Source organism: Cheilinus undulatus, linkage group 4 (genome assembly GCF_018320785.1).
Source record: "Cheilinus undulatus linkage group 4, ASM1832078v1, whole genome shotgun sequence".
In the NCBI taxonomy this organism is placed as follows: domain Eukaryota; kingdom Metazoa; phylum Chordata; class Actinopteri; order Labriformes; family Labridae; genus Cheilinus; species Cheilinus undulatus.
This window is the reverse complement of record NC_054868.1, coordinates 3,209,339-3,226,617: the sequence shown is the minus strand read 5'-3', so window position 1 is coordinate 3,226,617 and position 17,279 is coordinate 3,209,339. Positions and strand designations below refer to the sequence as shown.

At 40.6% G+C, this 17,279-nt stretch overlaps 1 protein-coding gene across 2 annotated transcripts; it reads right to left on the bottom strand.

The window, feature by feature from the left end:
* Positions 1–176: 176 nt before the first annotated feature.
* On the bottom strand, positions 177–15,982 carry LOC121508544 (sterile alpha motif domain-containing protein 9-like). 2 transcript variants are annotated; one of them, XM_041785473.1, is made up of 6 exons: positions 15,654–15,982; positions 15,298–15,323; positions 12,848–13,025; positions 9,604–9,741; positions 7,171–7,225; positions 177–7,072 (listed from the first exon to the last, which is right to left on the bottom strand). In XM_041785473.1, the coding sequence occupies exons 3-6, from the start codon at positions 12,946–12,948 to the stop codon at positions 2,228–2,230; spliced, it is 5,139 nt and encodes a 1,712-aa protein (XP_041641407.1). In that variant the 5' UTR covers positions 12,949–13,025; positions 15,298–15,323; positions 15,654–15,982; the 3' UTR covers positions 177–2,227. The 2 variants fall into 2 exon arrangements, with proteins under 2 accessions (XP_041641407.1, XP_041641408.1); XM_041785474.1 differs by lacking the exon at positions 15,654–15,982 and adding an exon at positions 15,510–15,624.
* Positions 15,983–17,279: the final 1,297 nt, after the last annotated feature.

Below are 17,279 nucleotides of genomic sequence, written 5' to 3'. Positions count from 1 at the left end.
CAACATAAATAAAGTTAAAGACAAATTTGATTAATTGTCCAATTATTATTTATATTTTTATCGATATCGGGACATTTTTTGCCCACAATAATGTAGCGGGTCCTGGCTAGGTCTCTGCTGTCAGATATATAGATAACCTGCTGGTAGGAGTGCCCTGGAGATATTAGAAATACCACACAGAAACTAGGGAAACAGGACAACTGTTGCTCATTCTCCATCCAACCGGATTATATTTATTAACATATTCATTTTAACCATTTAACTGCAATCATGAGTTATTCTCTGTTACTTTGTCTGCTTTATATTACAGCGCTGGTTACATCCACATCTGGATAGCATTGAATGTCTGTTTTCCCATAAATGTCTCTTTTTACACATTTTCCAAAATAAACCTATCAGCATCTGTAGTAAAGATAAAATAAACAGTTTCTCTTTATATTGCATCTTCCATCTATCATTAGCCATATGTGCACTTCTCCCTTAAACACGTCCTCTTTATCTTCTCTTTAAAGATTATTTTTGTAATCACTGTACATTTTGTAAGTGTTCACTTTTTATAACAGAATAAATCTCTCTTGCAGTTAGGCTGTAGTACATTTACACTATATATATAAACACAAACTAAAATACTAAACATGGCTGTGCTGCCACCAGGTGTCCATTTTATGAAACTGCATGTCATTGTGTGCTTCTCTGTAATTTCTCATTATAAATCAATTTGACAGCATAAAAATAATACAATTTGTAATAACAACAAAAAAAGGTGACTCTTCGAGGAAATGAAACAAAAAGTAATAAAATCTCAACAAAATACTTATTTTGAGAGTACCACAATAATCGTGAAGTGAAAATCTGATATCGTGACAGCCCTAATTACAGCATGTCAGCCATAAAAATTATTTTAAAAACCTGAATACAAATAAAATAAAAGAAAATAAAATTAAAATAGACAAAATGAAGTCAAAGCATACTGTTTATGAAACAATAGACATAAACACCAAATGACAAGTTGAATTTAAAAAATGAAATAATAAAGGGCCCTTTGAGTTTGTCTGTCAGTAGTGGTCAGACATTGCAGTTCAGTGGGCAAAATATAAAACTTTGGCCAGGCTCACATTGTGCAATTTAAGCCGACTCAAGAACTCACACTCACACTGTGAGACTGAATCACTATGACACGTGACCAGTACTGACAATTTACACGCTAGTGCTGTATGGTCTAAAAGTTAGGCACAACATCATAAAAGTTAATCTGGATGGACCATGACCGTTTCAATAAAGTTTACTTTGAAAAGTTTAACAGTTTGATTTGTTATCTCAGATGTCTATTTAGCACAACTTAAATCCAAAACATTTCCTGCTTGTACATATCCTTCATTACAGGAGGGTAAAGAAGCATTACACAGGCCTGCCTGCAAGCAAAATCAAGAAAAAAAGACCTGGGTTTTGGAAGTCTACTCTTGGTTTTGCCCTTACTGTGCAAATGTGTGCAGTTATAGAACCAAAATATGTACGCCCAACGATGCATGGTTTAGTTCATCAAGTCTTTGCATAAGTCCATGCACACTGCATCACCTAATTTCAATGGAGAGAAAATAATCAGCTTGAAAAACAAAGTCCAGAGAAGATGCAATGGGGCAACCAACTGCATCATATTTTCAGCCAGCCTACATTTTTCATAACCATTCCTGGTTGAATTCAACTTTGCAAAGCCAACAGAATGGCCAGATTTTCTTCTGTGATCAGGAAGAGGGTTCAAGCTGGTATGCTTGTCATTGGTACCAGCAGGGAAAAAATTAATGCAACTGCAAGGCCGTGAAAAATAGTGGTTGATGAAGAGATTAGCATGGATGCAGCTGTAGTAGCTCAGACAACATTTCTTTACTAAAAGATGAGCATAGAACCACACTGAGAGCTTTTCTTGGCAGAAAAAAAGGTGTTTTCTGCTCTCTCAACCAGCTTTGGAAAGAGTTTAATTTGCAAACTGGCTCCACTGATAGTGAAGAATTGTGTGTGCATGCCTACTAAAGTTTGTTCAGTTTGTTGCTCACATAACGAATGTGACAGACTCCTTCCAGTCTCTGAGCCCATGGTCAGTTTGTGTTTTTACCGTTCTGCCACTGATAATAAAATTAAACCACAAAATCTATAAAAAGAAAGCACTTAATTGTTCAAAAGGCCCATCGTCTGTGCTGTAGTGTTGCTTTTGCATGTGACCAGCGTAGACTCATTTCTCATTTTCATACTTGATGTTGTAGGCCACAGGGCCCTCCAAGGTGAACCCTAGGTAGAAAGATACTTCCTCCCGACTGTATCCGCTTCGAATATCACCCAGGTAGACTGGACGCACCTGCATCTTGTGGGTTCCACCATAGTTAACGTAAATGTCCCCCTGCTCTGACTGTCCTTTAATCCTCAACAGCTTCTTCTGGATCTCTGGCTCGTTCCAAGCTTCCCCACTCTGCCACAGTTGGTGAAGGTTACGTGGCTGGCCACTGCTGGAGGTTTGCTGCCTTGAAACATTAACCAGAATTTGATCGAGCTTCACTTTGGGCACAACTCTTTTGAGTTCATTGGATTTCCCAAGGAAGAAATGAGCAATGGCACTCCTCGCCGGAAACATGTGAGAGAAGCGGCGGTGAAAAGATTTCTTGATCGATGCGACGTAAACACTGATGTTTTTGTACGTTTCTAAGCTTTCAAGCCTTTGGTCCTTGGAAGGCCACATTAACAACATGGAGAGGTAGTACACCTCGGTCAAACGTGAATGAGTGCCTTCGCTTTGCAGCGCGTCGTTGAGGAGAGAAACCAGCTCCTCGTATTTTTTCAGCGATGTTGACGAGGGCTTGAGGCTGTGGAGAACAACGTTTGCCAAAATGAAGTTGACTGTGTCTGAAACCTTTCTGCTTGGGGATCTCTCAAAGATAAACTGCCATTTTTTGAGGATGTGCTCCATTTCCACAGGGTTTTTGTCATTCAAGTGCTGCAGCAGTCCAGCAAAAGAGTCTGCTCTTTTTGTTTCCAGGTAGAGCTTGTGGTCAACTATCTCTTGACTCAGACTGAGGTTGGGTTTGCTTTTCTTTTCAGATGCTTTCTCCTCTTCTGAAATGCTGAATATCTGCATGTATTTTTTGAAGTGCTCCGAAATCTTTCGCTTGTTTTTTTCATCATCTGTTGCTTTCTCAGGTGACCTCGGTTTCAGGTATGTGAAGTAGCTTTCAAAGAACTTGAAGACTTCACTGAGCCTTGGTTTAAGAGAGATGAGGAATCTCTCATGGTCTGCCAGGACAGCGATAAACCGGTCGCTGTCCTGGTTGATGGTTGTGCTGCTTGAGTCAAATAGACTGCTCACTGAGTGGTGACCTTTGAGGAACTGCAGCACTTTATCCCTCTTGTGTCTGTCACTGGAGGTAAAGACAGGAAGCTCTTTAATGACATCAAGGAGGATCATGATGACATCCATCTCTCCGGCATATCCAGATACGTTGTAGGACTTAGGCCTTTTACGATGGTGCATATCAAAGGCCTCTAAAAAGTCATCCTTCTTTGCCAGCTCCTGTGACTCCTGGAATGCATTCACAGCACAAGACGCGAGTTTTAAAGACTGGTCCAATGATTCTGGAGTGAGAGCCTTAGGGTTTTCAATTTCCTTTTTGAGATTGATCTTGTACACTTGTCCAACAGTATCAGCAATGTAGGAATTGGCGTTTTTACTCTGCGCCACCAGAGCCCATTTGAGAGCTGATTTAAAGTCTTTCTTTCTCAAACAGAAGTATCTCGCCAGTGCTTGCGGCAGTGTTGCGCTTTTGTCAAACCTACATGTGGCTTTTTCCAGAACATCTTCGACCCTGTCAGATCCTTCATTCTCTTCTATGTCTTCAATCACCGGAGAGAACAGCGTGTCCTTGTCGTCCCCTTGGTCTTTCCTGTGACGTGTGACGAGCATGCTTTGGATATTGTGGACCAGGAAATCCTTCCCCATGCACGATTTGTAGAGTTTGTCACAATGAAGAAGATTCACAATCATCTCAGTCCGGGAAAGATTGTGTCTCTGGGTGAGGACTTCAAGGCATTTTCTTGCAATCATTTGGTGCAGCAACCGAACGGCTTGATAGCTGCCATGCTCTTCAACAGTGAAAGTGATCATCAGTGTGGAGTAGGGATTCATTCTGTCAACAAGAGTATCTTGCTTCCAGAAAACGTTCCTTATCCCTACTAACTCTTCGCACAACGACAGCGACATGTAGGACCCGTTGACGTAGGTGTTCAGCAAAGCCAGGAAGGAGAAAAGCCTTCCTTCCTGGGTGGTGGCATCCAGATCGCCAACAATGTTGTTCACCAGATTTGAGATGTAAGTGTCACTGAAATTATTTGTCATGATCATGAAGGCATAGAATGTGTCTGGCTTTTCATGGTAGCTCTTGAGTTGTTGGAGTTTATCAGAAAACAAAGCCTGCTCTCTTTGTGACAGCTTGTTGGTGATGAAAACATTTGGACTGCGGCTGTTTCTGGAGCTCTCGTCGGGGAACCTGGTTCTCTCACAGCTCAATATGATCACCAGGAGCTGGTTGGATCGCCTCCTGTCATTGGCAGCAGTCAGGATGCACTGTTTCAGATCTTCTACATCATCCCAGTTGTCCACCAAGAGAAGCACAGGTGTGCAGCTTGACTGCTCCTGCTTGCCGTACGTCAGAAGGTTTATGACTTGAGCTGCGATTTCATGATTTGCTGCCATGTTGTTTTTAACAACTGCACATCTGAATTTCCCTCTCAGGTTCCAGAGAACATGCATTGCCAGAGTTGTTCCCCCACATCCAGGATGATGGAAAAGATTGATTATAACACATGGAGTTATGTGGCCTTCTACTGGCGTGATGAGGTCATACAACTCTTTGTATTTGTCCCGACTGATGAATGGCAGGCTGTCTTTCTCAGAAAGGTAGAAGTTCCACCATGTGACTTGCCCTCCTCTGTAGAAGTCCTCCTCTGTTCTTATCTTGAAGTTCTGAAACGAGTCATTCATTTCAATTTCTGTGTTCTCACACTCATTTTCACACAAGATGTCCAAAACAGTCATCAGCTCTTCATCCTTTTTCATCAGCAGCACCGAGCTGGACCCCGTGGATGGCAAGAACCTTCTAGACGATTGTGTTTGAGGTTCTTTGAGCTTTTTGATGGTGCTTGATATTTCATTCAGACTGAGCTCATAGATGCATTTGCTGGTGATGTCCTCCTTGCAGCGGCAGTCGATCAGCTGCCTCCAGTGGCTGAACACAGTCGAGTCTTTGCATATGCACAGCATGTTTTTAACTCCTTCCAGTGTGCGGTAGATTGCACAGAAAGCCTCCAATATAGGGCTTGAGATGTCTGTTACTGCTGAGTGGAGAATGAAGATCACGAGGAGTCTGTCTTTGGAAAGCAAATCTGGTTTGAAAAGAAATGAAACCAAGTTGCTCATCTCACCAGAGCGTTTTTTAAGCCATTCACTCTGTGTTAGGGGCTTGTCTGATTCACTTCCTTCATTTACTCGTCCATTGCAGAAAACCCAGCTTGTTTGCTGAAATAAGTTCAGCTTCTGAATAGTAGCTGTCACACTGTCTTGAGAGTCATACATGTGCGGATAGTGCAGATTGCCTACATGGTCTCGCCTGTAAAAGCTGCACGTTCCATTCACGTCAGACTCTGGATCAAACTCAAGAACCACAAACAACTTCATCTCTTTGAGGAAGTCAAGGTGCTCCAGCTGGTCTGGGGGACATTTGTCTGTGACAAGAATGACTTGGATGGAAGTCTCGAATGCTTCTTTTCCTTGTGTTATCAGCTGCTTCAGCCTCTGGCCCTGGTTGCCTTGAGACAGTGGTTTTTCATCCTTTTCCTCCACGGTCTTTCGTGCCGATGCCCAACACTGGACCTTTTCAGTCAAGCTTTTCATCTCCTCTTGGACTCTTCGAGGATTACTATCGGACAGAACATTTATTGATCTTGGGCCATCCCTGATGAAGAGACATTCAGTCTTGATTTCTTGCTTTTTCTCTGCAGATGCAATACTCAGCCGAGTGTAGAAAATACTCTCTTGAATCAGTGAATGCGTCGGGACTACATCAACCTCAATGACCCATTTATCTGAAGAGGTCCCATCTTGACAGCGGACTTGTATGAATTTAGGCGGCCTGATGCACATTCTTGCAGTATTTACATGTTTTTCTTCAAAATACTCACTCAGATGGGTATTAAACGCCTCTGTGTACTTTATGAAAGAGGTGATTTTGTGCCCAACTACCTGGCCATCTCCTTGTTCAGGCTGGTTTCTAACTCCAAAATGAATAGTGCCATTTGTCCGTGAGTTCATGCAGCCTGCAGCAAAACTGAATATTTCCTTTGTGAATTCGTAAAGGACCTCTCTTTCACTTGCTTCACTGGCTTCAGGCAGAAGCTGGTACTCATGGACAGGGTCAAGAAGGTTACTTGGACCAGCTACTGGGGGAAAAATCCCATTTTCTATGTAGGAAATGGATGAGCTGCTTTTGTCAAAGGATCGGATTTGGCAAATTGGAGCCTTTTGTGGAAGTACGTTTGAACTATCAGAAACTTCTGGAAGTAACTGTGCCTCATCTGTCTGTGTCTGACCGATTAAAGATTGTATTTTGCTTCTTGCCTCCTGTAGCATCAGCAATGAGGAGCTCTGACTTTGGATCCCTGAATCTGATGACACCGTTTCAGTTTCCACAGATTCATCTAGGTTTTCTGACACTTCCTGAATCCTTGCACTTTTCCATCTTTCGTGATCCTGTGGTTCAGAGAAGCTCTTTGGTAATGTAGAAGTAATGGTGGATGTTTCTGATTGCCGTTTAAACTTTTCAACCTGTCGTGTGATTTGCAATGCTGGTGCAAGTGGAACACCTAGTTCTACCAGATCTTGTTTCTCAAAGGAGGCCAAGCAAGCTCCAGAACACTCCTGGTCAAAGAGTTTCTGTGCAATTTTCTGTTCTACTCTGAGTCCAACAATCAGCCAGTCTTTAACCTGCTCTTTTGTCCAGGTCTCCATCTGTGGTGGGAGTGTGAGATCATGTACCTGTACACAAAAAGGAAATACAAATAAATGATGGCTATTTTTAAGCTATTTACTTAATAACAGAAAAAGTTAGAATGAAGATAAAAGATACTACACACTCTTTGTGCCTGTGGTCTAAGAATGGGGGATTGCACTGCCACTGGTATCACATTCCTGGAAACAAAAAAGAGCATTTTAGTACTAAAAGATGTAAGCGGTAATCTATAACACTAAGCTGTTGAAATGTAATGTATTGGCATGTATACAGTTACCAACCACTTCATTAGGTATATCAGATCAGTTGCTTTAAGGGCAAATATTTAATCAGTCAATCATATGGCAGCATCCAGTGCATTTAGACATGGTCAAGACGACGTTCTTAAAACCCCTTAAGCCCTAGCGGGACCAAATTTGGTCCTGCTCACCTTGATCCAAACAAAATTGCTCTGTAGACTCTACTTTAGCACAAAAATAGTCATTTTACACATCAAATTAAACAAAAGAAGCTCAGCTACACCACATCCAACTCAAGAAGGACTCAAATCAATGACCACATATCAAAGTAGCCGTAGCGCTACGTAGCCAGACACTTCCGCCCCCTACAGGATGGTGCCTGGTACTACAGACACAAGCATGGTCTCATTGGAAAGCCAAGCCTCTACTGAAAATTCTTGTCATGTTTGTGCAGTTTCCATTTGTTTCAACAGTTTCGTTTAGTTTTCTCACTTTGTGTTGTTTTTTTGTGCCATTAAACATAAATCTGCTCCTCTTGGTGTCAGACTTTAGTTCCTTTGCAAGACTTTCTTTGAAGGGGAACTATATGGAGGTCTGGGTGATTTGAGGGGGAAAAAAGAATTCCATGATGCAGTGACCATCTATAATGGCATATGAGTAAAAAAAAAAAAAATGTGGTGCTTTGGCCTACTGGAGATTTTTGAACTTCAACTGCATAATTTCTATGAGATATACGTATATGCTAAAACTGCAAACAAAAAAATAGGCAAAAATGAAATTTTCCATTTGCAAACTTGATTCTCTCTGATCCAGTAGACCTTGTAGTCACAGAGTTTTACTCATTTAAAGATGGACTTTATATTTTGGGCAGTAGCCTAATTAAAGAGGCTCGGACTTAACAGGTAAAACCAGGTATCAGAATGTGTAAGAAAGGAGGTTAAAAAGACTTTTATATTGGTTATTTATGCCACTACATATATCTCAATACTGGACAATGTTATTGCTCATATTTTTTTCATATCATGCAGGCTAAATTAAGACTTAGAATGCAAAACTATGAAAATGATGATTGTGAAAATTAAATCTAGATTTATCATATTTAATCATCAAAACTCTGTGCATCTTTTTGGAATAACTTCTTGTATTCTATTAGTCATGTTATGTCTTGGGTTGTCTCTTCTAATGCTTGTCTGTCTGGGTCATTCTAATGAACACAACATCTCAAGCATGCTCCAAGGGCTTTTCTTCAGACTTTGCACAAATGTCCACCCCGACTGAGAGATGAACTGATTAGACCTTGGATCTTTGATTTTAGGAGTACAGGGAGCACAATGATGCAAGAATACGCTGAGAGATCTGGCAGAAATCTACACTTGCATGTCCACATTGGTAGAGTATGTTTGCAGTCTGGCTCTTGATGACCCTGATGAGGGCCACAAGCCCTCACATCATTTCATGTCATCAATGCTCTGGACGTGGACGCCATGAAGAGTACGATCTACGAATGGTTGGATAACCTGGTGAAGTTTGAGAAATCTCATGGTGTTAATGACACCCTGGACAATGAGATCGTCCCAAAGTCTGACACTAAGGAGGAGGAGACTCAAATCCTTATTGTGGAAGGCTTCCTGCTTTACACCTACGAACCTTTGATCGATGTGCTGATCCAACGTTACTTTATTTCCATCCCATATGAAGAATGCAAAAAGAGGAGGTGCTCAAGGAACTACATGGTGCCAGATCCACCCGGCCTGTTCGATGGCCACATCTGGCCAATGTATTTGAAACACAAGAACTGTGGCTCCTTTAAACATAGTATGCGCATGCTTCTGGGTTATGCTTTTCAAAATAAAAGCCCAGTTTTGCATTTTCTGTGGAGGAACTCATCCTGTTGCACAGAATGCTTTGATTCAGTTTTTTTCCTGGCTCAGTTGAACATGGAACCAAGTCACTCTTAGAGGGATTTACTGTTGTAAAACTCATGATGAAAGTCAGGGCCATGACGATAAAAGACAGTATAAGCCAGAGCTGACTTGAACACAGCTGAACGCTGCAAACAGGCACCCGGTCTGAGTCTGGAGTACGTCTGATCTTGTGTCTTTTTTGGGATTATTAGCTGAGTCTGTAAGCACCTGGATCTAGAAGCAGAGGTTTGCAGCTTCAAGTCTCTGCACGGACCAAGTATGAAACTGGGATTGGTAGCTGTAGAGATGACCGTTTCCTCCTTAAAGACTTTTGTGTCTCACAGTCACAGTGTGAAAGGTCGACTTTTAAAAAGATTCACTCAGTGAATAAATCAAAGATACATGAAGACTCACCTGTTGTCTATGTTTTCAGGCTTGAATGTTAGTGGTGGGCTCTTTGACCTGTAACTCTTTACAGACAGGTCTGTTGGTGCATCGAGCCTCTTTCCATAGTTTGGATCCATCTCAGCCGCTTCAGCACATGGAGGACTCCTAGAAATGATATTCAGAGTTAGCTTGTGTTTGAGCTTTACTTGATTTTTGTCTTTATTCCATTAAGTGATTTACTAGGATGATAAAAATATAATGCTAGCTGTGATCTGATGGTAGAGAACAGGTTAATAAACAGGTCTTTAATAAGGAATCTGGTCCAGTTTTCAGTACCAGCAGTCTCTGCCGTTACATTTCAGTCGTGACATAACACGTTTAAAAGTTTTCAGAATCTCAACGTTTGACTAAAAACCTGGGAAATAACAGAACATCATGATAACAATGTTGGAGCTTCCTGTGACATCACAGAAACACGTTTGCCATAAGAAAATGATCTACTGCACTCATCAACTGGTGGCCCGAGGGCCCAGCAGGTCCCCCAAAGCTTCCTGTCCAGCCCCCAGTCCAACCCACCCCAAAACCATCCATACTGAAATCACTTCAGAATGAATTAACTTAGGGGTGTCAAACTTAAGGCCCACGGTCCAAATCTGGCACAGTCATACCCCCAGATCAGACCATATCTGGATTAGAACTGGCCCACTAGTATGAGCTCTGCACATTTCCTCCAGAATAACAATCTAAACTTCATATTTTGACCTTTTCAAATCATGAATTTGACTTTCATCTCATGTTTTTACCATTTAGATTCATGATTTTAATTTTTGAGTCATATTCTGATGTTTCAAACTCACAAATTTGAGTTTTATCTTACAGTTTGCTATTGTCAACGTCTAACGTTGAATATTTATCCCAAATATTAACCTTTTTGATTTAGAATCTCTCATCTTTGGACTTTTATAACTCCATATTTTAAATTTTATCTCAAATTTTGACATAGAAAAATCTTAACTTAGAATTTTATCTTATATTTTCAGCTTTAAAACTCTCGATTTCGATTTTTTCTTCTCAAATCTTGACCTTTTCAACTCAACTTAGTATAACTTTTAATTCAAAATATTGACCTTTTTCAATTCAAAAAGGTTAACAGTTTGATTTTTTTCTCATCTTTTGACCTTTTAAACTCATGATTTGGAATTTTTTTTACTACTTTAGTACGTTTTACTACTTTAACTGTTAAAAATCATGATTTTATCTTTTGACCTTTTTATTGCAAGATCATTTATCATCAATGTTACATTTTTCCCTATAATTGGTCACTGGTGAAGATTAGGTTGACAGTTTATGGGAAATTTTGGCCCAGTTCGGCCCTCAGGTTAGACCCAAATTCACAATTTGGCCCCTGCTATGATTGAGTCTGACACCCCTGAATTAACATTTGACCTGTTTGTACAGGAATTCACTTGTCAGCCATTATTAGTAAACAATTTTGAAATATATTTTAAAAAACGGGTTAAGAGTGGCAGAAATGTTGCAACAATGGCCAGATAAACTGGTGAGAAGGGGTTAGAGAGTGACAAAAATGGGTGATAAGTGTCAAAATGGGTTGCGGAGCGGCACAAAGGGAGAAAAACTGGCAGGAAAAGTGGTGTAAAGAGGCTAAAAAATGGCAACAATTGGTAAAAGAAGAAAAAAAGGCATCAAAAATAGGTTATAAGTGGCAAGAATGTTGCCAGATAGCCTGGAAAAGTACTGAAAAGGGGTTTAAGTGTAGCAAAATGGGGCAAACATTGGTTGTTGCAAAAATGGCCAAAAATCGTTGTGAAAAATGGGTTAAAAAGTGCCAACATGAGTTAATATCGGAGCTGAATCAGGTTTTCAGACCCCAGGCCTGTCTCCTTACAGCCTGCTGTATTCTAGATAACATGGCTTAATCTCACTGGTAACTCCTAAACATTTTCTACATTTTGAAAGAAAATACTAATACTAATACAATAATATGTGAACCAGGCCAACATATTTATTTGATTTTTATTTATTTCAAAGCCCGGCCACAAGAGTCTCTGTCAAGACTAAATCTAACCTTTGTGCAAATGTACTTGATGACCCCTGCTCTATTGGGTCCTAAGTCCCCCCTTTTAGGACCAGTGAGCCTAAAAAGGTAGATCATTCCCTTCAGCTTCAGCAACCGTGAAGCCAGGCTGTTCCAGCTATGGAACATGCATCAGTTCTCTAGGATTACTGATGATCAAGACTCCTCCTCTACAAGTAGGCCAGCCGACTCAGGACCACTGGTCAAGGACCCAGTTCAATGATGGCTATAAAAGGGGCACTTCTGAAAGTCTCAGTCGTTTATAGTTAATACTGGAGGAAGGTGCTCCACCCTCTGTGGACAAATAGAACAACAGTCTATGATCAACATACGTCCACATCAAGGCCGCCCATAAATGGGAGAACTACGGTCCACTGTAAATAAGCTGCGATAATCAGATTTGATTTTTTACCTGAATAATAACCACTCTTTTTTAAATGTATGCTTTAGTACAAATATCTCCTTTGTTAAAATGCAAACCTCTTCTCTTGAAATAGAAAAACATTTTTACTGGTGATGGTACCAGTGTGCACGTTCATACTGAAATCAACTATTTGGAAAGTAATGTCAGACTTCAGATCCAAGCCGTGAAGTGTCCAAAGGTCAGAATGTCAGGAAATAGAGCAGAGAAAACTCAGACAACTTAACAGAGATTAATTACAAAATTATAAAAAGAGGTGAAAATGTGGCAAATATGGGTTCACACTAGCAAAAAAAAAAAGTGGCAAACAGGAATGAAAAGATGGGGAAACACAGCAACAATGGGCTAAAAGTGTCAAAAATGGACAACAGGCTGCAAGAAACAGTTAAAAATGGTGAAACAGTGGCAAAAATGTGCCAGAAAGGGCAAAAACAGTCAAAATGGGTTTAAAGTGGCAAAAAGAAGTAGCAAAATTTGGCAGGATTGTGTTGAAAAGTTGCACAAATAATTCCAAATATAAGAACCCAGTATTCATTTGATACACTTTTTACATCCAAAAGGATCCACTGAAAAGGGGCCCCCTTTGGGTCCCGACCCACCAGTTGAGAACCATTGCTTGAATATCCAGCTATTAAAATCCCTGATCTCTGCGCACTGCTTCTCATTATTTGTAACCTCTGTTCTTTTATCGATTTCTGACAGTCGGCATAAAAAGGCTTAATGTGAGATATGACAGAGCAGAAGTCATCCCATACCTCTCCTCCTGGCTGAAATATATCGGCTCTTCTTTGGATGCGTCGCTTTTAACAGAGAGACAGCTTGAAGAAGTGGTTCGCCTCTTCTCTTTCGCTTCCATCTTTTCTCCGTAGTGCCAGTCTGGACCTGCCGCCCTGGCTTACAGTTCAGGATTTCCTCCTGTGCAGTGGGGCAGTGCTGCCAAAAAATGTAAAACAACTTTAACTCCCAGTGTGGTCTCATTATCTAACAACAGTGTAAAAGATTAGAAGCATTTTTCAACTGTTTGAACAGGTTTGATTGAAAGTGGCATTTATAGGCTCCAGGCCAAATGGATAGACACACCTAATTCCACTGATTCCTTTGAGCTGTATCAGAAAATGAGCTTTCTATCTTGACATGAGTTTAGAGCAAAACCATGCAGACACACATGAATATAGCAAAAAACAAGAATTCTCCTGTTAGTATAGTAACAGAAATTAGATATTTGTTTTTAAGCTCTAAAAAAGTGGGATAAAGTGAATCAAAAACGCTGCTGTGGACACAAACGGTCCATCTCATAAAAAGGCTGTAAAATGTAATACATAAATATTTTTTTTTACTTTCACTGCATCAGATCTTTTCAACAACCTCAGACCTATCTATAGATTTAAAGTTTATTATGATTTTTCAATATTATTTATGTTTTTATGGTCTTTTTTTGTCATTAGAACCCCTGTTTTCTTTTTCAACGGGAAAAACACAAAATATGCAATATTTCCAAAAATGAGGTGCAAAGTGAAATATTGGTGATGAAGATATTACGGCCTTGACCATGTCAATAATTGATAACAATATTGATTTTAATGCATTATCATTTTTGGCACATTATTTTATATACATATATTTTTTCTTCCTCATGCTGGTCACCAGCCTGGTCTCACACTGCTGTGGGATGGCATCCCATTCTTCAACCAGCATTTGTCGCCAGTCAGCCAACGTGGTTGTGTTGGTCACTCTGGCACGAACAGTTGATCCCACAAGTGTTCAATGGGGTTAAAGGTCAGGACTGCTGGCAGGACATTCCATCCTCTCCACTCCCAAATTCTGGAGGTAGTCTCTGATAAACCCCGCTCTGTGGGGGCGAGTGGTGTCATCTTGGAGGATGGAGTTCGGTCCCAGACTGTGGAGCTATGGGATTGCCACTGGTTGCAGAATTCTCTTGTTGGTATCTCTCTGCATTGAGATTGCCTCCAGTGATGACAAGCCTTGTTTTTTTCCACTGAGGGAGATGCCGCCCCAATCCACCACACTGCCTCCACCAAAAGATGTTACTCTGTCAGTGCAGTAATCAGCAGAGCGTTCTCTGCATCTTCTCCACACTTTGGCCCTACGATCCAACTGCCCTCAGCAGAATCTGGACTCATCGCCGAACATAACGTTCCTCTGCATGTTCAGGTGGAGGGATGTGCCTGATTGGCACCTGGGGGTACCAGAAGCTCAAAACAAGAGTCAATAGCAACAGCAAAATCAGCTGTTTGGCATTGGCAGAGAAGATTTGGCACATTTTTCATGGGCGCAACCCACATACTCAGCTCTGCTGCTCATCCCACAAATGCATGATCCTTACAAATGTGGCATCATTTAAAAGGGTAATAAACAGGCTTTCCAACGATATAAGATTTATTACCAAGAAGAATGGTTACAATAAAGAAATAATGTACCAAACACAAATTTTAAATACTTCTACCGAGAGTACGGTCTGGACCTGCCCTCTATGTAAAGTGTCTCGAGATAACTTTAGTCATGAATTGGTGCTGTAAGACTTGACAAATTGATTGAAGCTATAAGCTTTAAAACAGCAGCTTTCACTGTCACTGAATCCACAGTTTAAACACCAGGAGTGATTTCTTTCAGTGTGTGGCACACCTATAAGAGTGGTATTCTTTAAACCCGTCTCCCAGGATTCCAGAGGGCACAAGGAAACCATAAAAGTGCACTTTAAGCTATGGGCATATTCAAATAAAGCAGCACTTGTTTAAGAATGAATGAGCAGAACAGAAATTAACTGCACTGAGTATAACGATGATTATCTCTTATGACAGCTGTTTATATGAAAAAATAAACTCATTATATCGGCATTAACTCTTATGTTGCCTTGGGGTGAAAAATGACCAAAATGTTAATGTTCTCTAGAGTTTTGCATCCAGTATCTAATTTTTTCATGTTTTTCATATAAATTTAGGTGGAACTGGTAGTTGGTAAATGCCAAGGATGATATGGTTATATTCTTCTTTACTTTATTATGTATGAATGTAATTATATTGACAGCATTTGCAATCAAAACTCATTTCTGCAACTTTTTTACGGCATTCCCTGCAAAATAACCCCTTTTTACAATGATGCAGTAATTTTAGAAATAAAGTTACTAATTAGAAAATTCAAATCTACTTAGATTGGTGTGTTGATTGTAATGAAATGGTGTGCTTACCTGTGATCAAATGCAGTCTTTTCGCACTGTGAAAAGGGAAAATCCAGATGTTAATGAGGTTTTTAATGAATGAGCGTTGGATTAAGAATATTAAGACAACACAAGCTGTAAAATAAGAGTATGATCTGCAGAATCATCCGGTCAAAACCAGCTCTTATGTCAGCAAACAGACATTTGAAATGTGATCAGAGAGCAGGTAAAGTCATACTGACCCTAGCTAGTACGGCAGCATGAGGCTGTTAGATTGAATCATTATCATACAAAAGAAGATCAGAACAGGGCGGCCGAAAAGTAAACGCAGTCAAAAACTCCTGCTATCATAGATTTCCTTTGGTGGATTTTGCTAAATGTCTTACCGCAGTGAGCCGTTTCCTTTCCTGGCATTGGTGTGTCCATCCCAGAACTAGTCTCACTTTCTGTTTCTCAGAAAAGAAAGAATCGTTTCACTGACTGCTACTATGAGGGGAGTGCTGCCGTTCAGGCACACTCTGAAGAGATATGGGGTGTGTGTGTGTGTGTGTGTGTGTGTGTGTGTTTCCCGTTCACACAGAAACGAATTCAGGCGTATACGCAAAAGTTTTTTGTCGGATCGGCGTCTCATCCACACGGAAACGGCCTCTCGGGTGACTGTAAACGGTACTTTTTGAAACCTGGTCCCAGGGTGCATACATCCGTATGCGACTGCCGTTTCGTCTCCGTGTGGGTGCGTATCCGCACATTTCCTGAAACGATGACGTCACACGCTACGCTACGCCCTGTGTAGCACTCCCAGCTAGAACGAGCGTTACTCTTTATCACTGATGGTTTGTGACTCTTTTATTTTCTTAGATCTGTGCACTCCTTCATCACAAACACACCGTAAGAGCTGTGTCAAGCAAACAGAAACAAAACATTACAATCCATATTATGTACATAACAGGCAAAATAACCCCCATAACAAAAACACATAAATATTTACCCCCTAATAACTCAAAACACAAGTTTGGGAAACAAACAAACCATTAAACAAACAAACAAACAACCACAATGGAACTGGACTATCCTGATAAACATGCTACCCAGAGCATTAAAGGGGACATATTTTACCCTTTAAGACAGGTCTCTATCGGTCTCAGAGGTCCCCAAAACATGCCTGTGAAGTCTGTTGCTGAAAAAAACACTCTTGTATTGGATTTTTGCATGTCTAAAAACTCCTCTGTTTCAGCCCTGCTCAGAACGAGCTGTTTCTGTGTCTGTGGCTTTAAATGTTAATGAGCTGTTTGACTCCGCCCCATTGTTAATTCCCTCATCAGTCTACATTCACAGTAACCCATCATGACACGGTGAAAACAGAGTTTTGGAAATGTTTGCAAATTTATTAGAATTAAAAAACTGAGATATCACATTGACATAAGTATTCAGACCCTTTGCAAAAACACTGTCAATGCAGCTCAGGTTCCTCCCATTTCTCTGGATCGATGCTGAGATGTTTCTACACCTTGGTTGGAGTCCACCTGTGGTAAATTAAAGCGACTGGGCATGATTTAGAAAGGCACCCACCTCTCTATAGAAGGCCTCATGGGCGTAGCACAGGGGGGGAAAGGGTACTGATTACCTGGACCCACAGTAGGGAGGGGCCCTTGGAAAGCCTACAGTGAAATGTGTGTTTTTATTTTTTCTCAGTGATTAGTGTCATTATTGCATCAAAGTGACTAAATGAATTGGACAACAAACCAAAATTTATATTAGAGTGAAATAAAATACTGGGGGGCTGCTCCTCCTTTAGACATGTCCAAATGTCCAACACTGTAAAACAATGCAAGTAAATTTAACCATGATCTGATCTGGGCTTTATGGCTGGACAGAAGACTCTCCTCAGTGCTTCATCTCCTTTATTACAAACTCCAAGCAGGCTTTCATGTGTTTTGCTTTGGAGAGGCTTCTTTCTACTGGGTGGGGTACATGCATTCAAACACATGTACCTTACTATGGAGTTGCCTCCC

Bases quoted from the DNA above. Each gene is read 5' to 3' on its own strand.
- LOC121508544 (XM_041785473.1), bottom strand. From the start codon at position 12,948: ATGGAAGCGAAAGAGAAGAGGCGAACCACTTCTTCAAGCTGTCTCTCT. The intron at 9,742-12,847 runs GTATGGGATGAC...TATCATTTCTAG, and splicing joins TATTTCAGCCAGGAGGAGAG to GAGTCCTCCATGTGCTGAAG. The intron at 7,226-9,603 runs GTGAGTCTTCAT...TTTTGTTTCCAG, and splicing joins CCTGAAAACATAGACAACAG to GAATGTGATACCAGTGGCAG.